Source organism: Acanthopagrus latus, chromosome 10 (assembly GCF_904848185.1).
Source record: "Acanthopagrus latus isolate v.2019 chromosome 10, fAcaLat1.1, whole genome shotgun sequence".
Lineage (NCBI taxonomy): Eukaryota > Metazoa > Chordata > Actinopteri > Spariformes > Sparidae > Acanthopagrus > Acanthopagrus latus.
Window position 1 is genome coordinate 7,162,463 of NC_051048.1, and position 9,082 is coordinate 7,171,544.

The window sequence follows — 9,082 nt, forward strand, 5'->3', positions numbered from 1 at the left end:
GTGAGTTTATGTTAGCGGACTCCATTTCTAATCTTAGCTGCTGTTGCTCTCGTTTAGAGAGAGGCACTGAGACGAGAACACAAACAAATCCTCTCTGAAGCATCGTTGAACAGCTCAGAATAATCATCCCCACATCGGCCACAGAGCAGTTTTCCCATCATGTTGCAACTCGCTCACACGCAGGCACTAAAAACACTGATTAATACATGTGCAACAAATGATTAGATACAGCAGCTTGCAAAAGTATTCGACCCCCACTTGAACTTTTCCACATTTTGTCACGTAAATGGGATTTTACGTGATAGACCAACTCAAGATGGTGCATGAACGTGAAGTGGAAGGAAAATGATACGTGGTTTTCAAACCTTTTTAAAAATTAAAAGCTGAAAAGTGTGGCGTGCAAAAGTATTCACTCCCCCCCCCCTTTACTCTGATATGTTTCCAGTGCAACCAGTTGCCTTCAGATGTCACCTAATAAATGGAGTCTACCTGCATGTAATCTAATCTCTGTGTAAATACAGCTGTTCTGTGAAAGCCTCGGAGGTTTGCTAGAGAACATTAATAAACAAACAGCATCATGAAGCCCAAGGAACTCAGCAGACAGGTCAGGGATAATGTTGTGGAGAAGTTCAAAGCATGGTTAGGATATGGTAAAAATATCCCAAGCTTTGAACATCTCACAGAGCACTGCTGAATCCATCATGTTCACAGGCACTCTCCATCCAATCAGACTAAGCTTGAGCTATTTTGCAAGGAAGAATGGGCAGATATTTCAGTCTCTGTATGTGCATCGCTGGTGGAGACTCACCCTGAAAGACTTGCAACTGTCATTGCAGCAAAAGGTGGTTCTACAGTGCATTGCATTGACTTAAGGGCCTGAACACTTTTGCACGCCACACTTTTCAGTTTTTTAATTTCAAAAATCATTTTCTGTCCACTTCACATTTATGCACCACCTAGTATTGGTCTATCACATAAAATCCCATTAAAACACATTTTCATAGAGCCGTTTTGGATGAAGCGCATGCACGCCGGTCACACCTGCTGATTTCAGTGAACCACGTCGCTATCAGGCCAAACGCTGCAAACTCATGCACGTATTGCAACAACGACAGCGTGGGGGTTTCTTGTTTAGTGAGACGTCAGCACTCCGGAGGAAATCACCTCAGCTTTTTCTTTTTTTTTTTTTTTTTGCACGTCAAGTCGATTTTGGTGACAAATTTATTGCAATTACAGCTTTTCTCTGTCACACACACATATACATATATACATATATACATATATACATATATATATATATATACATATATATATATATACATATACATATATATATACATATACATATATATATATACATATATATATATATATATACATATATATATATATACATATACATATATATATATATATATATATATATATATATATACATATATATACATATATATATACATATATATATACATATATATATATATATATATATACACACACATATATATATATACACATACATATATATATGTATGTGTAATAGGCAGGCAGTGCAGTTTACATTTACTGGCTGAATGTTCTCAAGAACAGCTTTAACTTCGCAACCTCTGATTGTTCAACACTGTATTCTTAAATGCAAGACACAACACATTTGACTCTTTTGACATGTTTATTTTCTTTAAAACCACATACCAGATTTTGCAGTAGTCTTTTTGATTAACTTACCAAAGGAATAAATCATTTCTCAACATTGTTCGAGAAGCTCCAACAAAGAGAGTATTAAATAGAAATGAAATGTTACATATTTCAACATTGCATATTTCACGCTTTCACACAGAATCTGTCACGAAAAAAACGTCTACACAGACAAATAACTTACATTTCCAATCTCGCCTTTTTTCATCACCATTAAATATATATTGCACACAAGCTCTTTCAACATTAAGTCACACACCTTTTCTCTCTTTCTCTCTCTCGCTCTTAAACAATGTAAATCCATAACTCAATCATTATTTCATTAAGATTTGTGTCAAATGTTAAAGGTAAAACATCCAGGAGAGAGGCAGTCCTGAAAGTTGAAATTACAACAGAAACCTGAACATTTTTTAAATTTTACGTAAAAACAAAACAAAACAAAAAAAACACCAACCACAAAGAAAAAACGGCTTTTGTAATTCCTTAAAGTAAAACGTTGTGGCTCATGGCTGCAGATGAGAGATTTTTTTTTTTTTTAATTGCTTGAATTGTTTTCATCATGGTTTCAGCCCCGGTTCTTGGGAACTGCTCCTCCCTGCTGATGCAACTGTTTCTCAAGAACAAACTGGATCAATTTCTTCACCCAGGAGGATCGAGGGTTCAGACAGACCTTCTCCCCACTTGCCAGTCCAGCTCTGGTCATAAAAAAACAAAAAAACAAAAAACAAAGCAAGAGGTTTTCATTAAACAAAGTGATCATGTTTCGACCACACTCCCTCCAGAGATCTTTGACCAAAGTGTCCAAATGCGATTCATGCAGCAGAGTGTTTTGTTCTTTTTCACAGTTGGGGGCCTTTTTGCTTGTCAACAGAAACGGCAATTAAAAGTGCGTTAAGAGATGCCAAAAGACAAGAATGAAAGAAGCACATGCTAATGAAAAAGATATATTGGGTTTAAAGTATGTGTGAAGTGCAACAGAAGACGACAACAAGCTAAAATGTATGACAATAAAGGTTCATGACACGCTGTGCATAGAAGCATTTGCCTTGTTTACCATTTAGAGAGATTTGTATAGACACCATTACAAGGCTGCGGACAGATCTGTCTGAGAAACGACCGGTCTATTTTTGAGGTGTTAGTAAAGCCCGAGTCAACGGCGACACCAAGATTTTAGACTTCCAGTGGTCCTCGATATTTCGGGATTAACGATGACCACCGATTACTCGTAATTCTCTTTTGGCTCCAAAAGGAGAAGAAAAAATAAAGAAAAGAAAATCAGCGTCATCTCATCAAAAGTGGTGTGAGTTTTGGCTCATCAGCGCACAGACTCATTGACTGTATTCGGGGGTGTTTAGGGGATGCTGAAATATTATGTAGTTGTTACCTTGAACTCAGTAACGATGGACAAATGAACAGTCCCTATTCACAGGGTCATAAAATCCCATTTAATGTAACAGTCTGTGCTGAAGGCAGCGGTGCCATTACTTCAGGACATTTACACATTCTCTGTGTTTATGTTGAGGTCATATCGAGAGTAAATTCCCTCTCCACATGCCAGAAAATAATCTGCATGGATAAAGAGAACATCCCTGCATTTATTTCAACTTGATAAAAAGTGACCTCAAAGACACTCCAACCATGTCTGATGTTACGTACGTCTTACGTGTGAGACATCCTGACAACATCAAGACCACATTTCCTCTGGTGTTCATGACATTCATATGACCAGTGCAATTTAAACATGCTGCTGCTTAACAGCAACTGTCCATGTGATAGAGCTGCGATACTCCTGGGAACATAAACACCATAAATCGCGAGAGATGGAATCTGAAAAAACTGTTTAACGTATAAAAGACATTCACTACCCTGACTCTGATGCAATGCAAGAAGAGGCCCAAGCAGCCGACTGGACCTGTGCCCGGGATATGTGGATGAGGATAAATTAAAAACAAATGAAAATATGTTGGTTCAGCTCTTCATGTTTGAAATCTGTTATCTCATGACCAGTGGTGGAAAGAGTACTGGAAATATCAGCTCAAGTTGAAATATTACTCATTTGCAGGTAAAACTGCTGGTATTAAAATATATGTATGATATAATAGTACAAAGTATTGTTCTTAAACACTACTCGGAGCATTAGCTGCTTTTTAACCAATGAACTATCAATAGTAGGCATTCAATCGAAGGGGATTCCCAACTGGTGATGGAATGTTAAGGACATTTACTCAAGTTCAGTTTTGAGGCACTTGTACATCACTCCAGGATTTCCATTTTCCGCTCCTTTAAACTTTCACTCCAATTACTATAGTCACTAGTTACTTTTCAGATTACATGCTGCATCAAGGCCCAATGAGTGCTTGTTTACATGACCTTTTTTTTTTTCTTTAACACTGATTCCAGTATTTAGAAAGATCCTGAATATCCAATGTGATATTTGACTATGCAGAGAATGGATACATAATTTACTTTTACTTGTACTTTTGATAGCCCAACACATCTTATACCAGATACTTTGAGACTTTTACCCGTGTACTTTTACTTGTGCGGGTGACTTTCACGTTTACCAAAGTAATATTTTGATACCATATAAAAAGTCTTTATATTACTACTCAGCACTCAATCATGATTTTTAATAAAGTAACTTTCAGGAAGTTTACATGGTGTACTGCATACAAGTGAAATGACAGAGTTGAAAAAATACTCATAGAAGTACCCAAAGTACACGATACCTTCACCTCCATTTCAATGAACCAATGGGATCAGATGGTAATGGTGATCACACTAATCAGTCACTGTAGGCAGGCATTTTCGAGCTCACTGCAGTGTCGGCATTTAGGTGTGTTTCTTTTGGCGCCATCGCACAAAGTTGCAACACAAGCTCCTCCGCAGATACTACTGATAAAGACTGTCTCCTCATCTTTCACACCGGAGATGTTAAAGTCATAACAGTCACGTTTTGGGCACTTGATCTGGCTGTTTACATTGCAGATATGTAAGAATTAGCCTCCTGTTGAATTCGTACTCACAACAAACAGGGACAGCATATCAGGCAGAGCAGCTGGATGCCTACAATCAGCACAGTTACTCTTCTTTTTGCCTAAAAATAACTAAACATTTAAAATCGTTATTGTCATTATCTTAAAATCAGCCAAAAGTGGTGTGTATGAAATTGCAGAACGTAAACTAATACCATGATGGGCGTCCGATTGTGCTTGTTTTGTATCACTTTTTAACGTCGAAAATTCAAAATGAATTAAAATTGTAAGCAGAATGTGGATAAATGCCAATTTTAACATTATGATGTATTGTGTTGTAGAGATATCTGTTGGAGTTAGCTTGCTTACCAGCTTGCCCCATCCAGTCCTAGTCTAAAGCTCCTATGCTGGCGACGTGAGCACAAACCCGAGCTCTCAGTCTGAACCGTTAGCTGCATGGATAATTGAGCTAACTAGCGAAGGGCAGTTGGAGCTAATGCTGGTGATGTGCTGCCTCCCATTCCATTTTCAGTATGAATGTGACAGGTGGCCAATTCTTACGCAGCTTTAATAACTGTAAATTGACTCTTTTTGTATTTTAAACTGTTGAAAGATTAATCAAAGATGCACTCAGCAGATTTATTGATGATGGTGGTGGTCTGCCTTTGCGTGACGACTTTAATCAAACTTACATGACTTCCGTCTCTGGACAGTGGGGCCCCTCCGGGACAAGCTTGATGCTCCTCAGGTTGTCCGGAGGTATGATCCTTGACTCCACCTGCAGGCACCGACAGTGGGTGTTGTATTCCCTGCTGATTGGCGGCATACCTGTCATCAACAGACATCCCATGGTCAGACTCAAAATCCCTTTTCCAGCAATAAAGGTTGGAGCTCAAGTTAGCATTTGGCTAGCTAACATTGCTAAGAGTTATCTACCCCTCTAAAGAATCTTCTCATCCCCAACGTCATCCGACACACCAGTACTTTTCCTGCTTTGACAAGTCAACATGTCTCAAGTCTTTTGGGAGGACTTTGGCTTCTCTTTTCTTGGCAGAGCTTTTCTTGACCACGTCTGACAGCAAATTGGACCCTTTAAAACAATGACTCGACTCCTGTTTTATTTGAAAGTTTTCGAGGGGACAGAACAAACAGCTCTTACCAATTTGGTAATTTTTTTGACTCCACTTTCAATTTTTGATTCTTGGCCATTATAAATAATGCTGGTGTTTGTACAATGCTGTCAGTCTAGTAAATAGTCCAGACACACACCACATGTAACAGATCACAGTAAAAGAAGAAACTCTCACTTTGCTTTGCACAGTAAAGATTTCTCTGTGTACTTATTTTATTTGATGGAAACTTGGGTACACCTTGAGGTTGTGGTGTTAGACCCGATGTTTTAGTGTTTTTTGATCTATGAATTAGATGCTGACAAGGCCCCTTTTTAACTGCGTGCTTTCATCACAACCAAAAGCCCTGTTATTGTGACATTCTTCCAGCAGGCACTTCCCTTTATTCCTCTCCCTGTTCCCTAAAAGTGAAATGCAACACCATGGAGCAATACTGCTGAGTTCAGTAACACACAGTCATTGCAACTCCAAGTAGGTAAGAAAGTGGGCCAGAGAGGACTTTTGTTTACATCACGTCAGTGGGAGATACAGGCTTTCAGGCCCGCAGCTAGCTGGTTAGCATGCTAACTTCAGCTGATATCTCCTCTCCACCATGCAGAGTTGCTTCGACAGTACATCAAAACTATTATTTCTTCACATTCTGTTGATATATATTTATATTTTTAAATTCATTTCTGAATGTTTTGTACTAGAATTCTGACATGTTGCACCTTTAAGTATCCAAATATGTTTGCAACCAGTATTTATAAAGTGCTAATCAGAAAAAAACGGTATATATCTAACCCATAATTGGCCAGGTAGATGATCAGTCAGCTAAATACATGCATGTAGAAATACGTATAATTATGCTTGTGATTCTAAAATACATCAATTGACAAAAAATTACATTAGAAACGCAAGTACATTTAATATTAGAGACTTTTGCTCAAGCACTATTCATATGGTAGACTTCCACTTGTACGAAAGAAAAGTTATAGCATGATATCTTTACTTTTATTAAAGGTGCAATATGTAAGAATTGGCCACCTGTTGACTTCATCCGTAAAAACGTATGGGAGGCAGCATATTTCCAGGTGGTTAGCGTGCTATCAGTAGATGTTCTATTAAGATGTTCCTGTTTTATGTTACAATGGACTTTCCCTCCCTGTTGCAAAACAGTCATATATTGCTAAATTACCTAGAAGAACTTCCTTATTCTAGTTTTTGTTTTTAGACTAAAGCTCTTCAGGAAACTTGTCAGTATTCATCGTTATTTACAAGCGACTTCAGTTTACCAGAATCTACTATCATCGACCCACGTTATGAATGTTTAGTCACCATATCTAAATGTAGCTGTGCTCTTACCGTCAATGAGGGCAAACAAGGTTCCAAACACGAGCAGGATGCAGAGCTTCATCTTGTTTACGCAGCTGCTTGTTGTGTCTTCTACTGGTGGATATTGGATGGTCGCTGTGACTGTTTATATACATTCTGCACCGCGGTATTCAGTGATCATGTGCTGTTCATGATGTCAGCTGTGGGAAGTTTCTGAAAAAAACATTTGTATATTTGTGTGTGTGTGTGTATTTTGGTTTCTCTTTGGTGCTTCCACGTGTGCAGCAGAAGGTAGTCATGGGACGGTGGGTTCAGGGCCAGACCAGAGGCCCCGTTGAGGTTAAGACGCCGCTTGCTCGTGGTGGTCAGCCCGAGGAGTGACTCAGTACAGGAGCACATCTGTCATGTTGGACGGTCAGCCAACAACTCAATTGTTATCGCTCTAATACCGCACTGTCAACAAACACAGTTTAACCGGTGGCTACTGTGCATATGATACTGCGAGATACGATGTACTTTCTCCTGCGGGCTTGTTCTGACCCTGTATTTAACGCACAATATTCTCACTATGTGGAGAAGCTCATCAGTCTGTATGTGTTTATGGGTTTGGATTTATTACAACTTGGATGTTACTGAACACGAGTATTTATTGACTCAGGGAGGGATAGGGTTATTCAGGTAGAAGATCTTGTAAAAGTAGCAATATCACAGTGTAGGAATACAGTTTTTTAGAAGTTCAAAAACAAGATAATACATATATAGGAGTATAAGTATTGACGCATTAATTGTTCATCACTTTAAGGTCGAAGCAGGTAAAAGTTTTCTTACCACTGCGTGTAGTTCATCTGCTGGGCAACTGTCAACTAAATGTTACCGTGATCTATAATGTTACATTTGGATTTATTTGGTGGTTGGATTTTGTGATATTCAGTTAAATCTGCAGTAACTTGTAACTGCGTTTTAACCTTAATGTGCTGGAGTAGCTGTCTTAGTAAAGCAGGATGAATGGATATTTTTTATGTATGGCTTGAAATGATTATGTGAAGAGAAAAGTGGCTTATCGCCAAACTCAACAGATCCCTCAGCCTGTATCAAGCATTTGAGCTCCTTCCAGCAGCTTGTTTTGGCATGTGGGCCTGACGCCGCTTTCCTTTTCTTTTGCCCATTTTCAGTAAAGAAGCGCTGATTAACATTGGAATGGAACAGAAAGAGAAATAGTGACTAGTACGTGACTCATTATCAGGACACATGACTCAAAACTTATGACAAAGTTGCCCTTTGAGTCTGCTGGAGGTGTAGACAGACAACTGTTTGCTAACAGTGGCTGTATAAACTTTATAAGCAGTGGTGGACCAGTGTTAATAAGGGGGGCCAGGTTGGGGCCAGCTTTTTTGTTACGGAGCACATGCAACCCGGGAAAAAATACAAATCCCTCATTCAGACAAAACAATTTCAACAATTTTGATTGGGTAGAAAACTGCTGAGACACCCAATTTCTGTCTTTCCCTCCAGTACAAAATCATTGCAATAAATGTGTCATTGTACTACTGATGCAGACTCCCTGTTGGGGGGGCCACAGGGGGGTCCGGACTCAGAGTTACGGGGGCACTGGCCCCTGTTACCCCCCCGCCAAGTTGTGCAGCTCCAGATGTACAGTGTGCAGGGCTTAAGTGGAACCTATTGGCAGAAGTGCCACCTACTCTCTATGATTATTTTTTCGTTTTCGTTACTGTATAATCGCAGTCCTCCATGTTGGACTGATTATAATCTAAACCAAACATTGGATGTTTTGTGGGGTTTTCTTTTGTTCTTTTGTTTTCTTAGGCAGCCATCGTAGGGAAGGGTGAAGGGAAGGTTTTTGTTTTGGTTTTTTTTCGTAATTTGAGGGTTTAGTTGTGGGTTTTTTGGGCATAATTTCAAAACAGCAGTGTATAAAAACATCCAAAATACTTGTCCTGGAAAAAAAAA

At 39.0% G+C, this 9,082-nt stretch overlaps 1 protein-coding gene across 1 annotated transcript; it reads right to left on the reverse strand.

The window, feature by feature from the left end:
• Positions 1-1,654: 1,654 nt before the first annotated feature.
• Positions 1,655-7,278, reverse strand: cxcl19 (chemokine (C-X-C motif) ligand 19). Its single transcript, XM_037111136.1, has 3 exons — positions 7,145-7,278; positions 5,363-5,498; positions 1,655-2,390 (listed from the first exon to the last, which is right to left on the reverse strand). The coding sequence occupies exons 1-3, from the start codon at positions 7,194-7,196 to the stop codon at positions 2,261-2,263; spliced, it is 318 nt and encodes a 105-aa protein (XP_036967031.1). The 5' UTR covers positions 7,197-7,278; the 3' UTR covers positions 1,655-2,260.
• Positions 7,279-9,082: the final 1,804 nt, after the last annotated feature.

Excerpts from the sequence above, each read along its gene's own strand:
- cxcl19 (XM_037111136.1), bottom strand. The coding sequence starts at position 7,196 with ATGAAGCTCTGCATCCTGCTCGTGTTTGGAACCTTGTTTGCCCTCATT. Across the intron at positions 5,499-7,144 it reads CTTGTTTGCCCTCATTGACG|GTATGCCGCCAATCAGCAGG; the intron begins GTAAGAGCACAG and ends TGTTGATGACAG. Across the intron at positions 2,391-5,362 it reads TGTCCAGAGACGGAAGTCAT|AGCTGGACTGGCAAGTGGGG; the intron begins GTAAGTTTGATT and ends TTTTATGACCAG.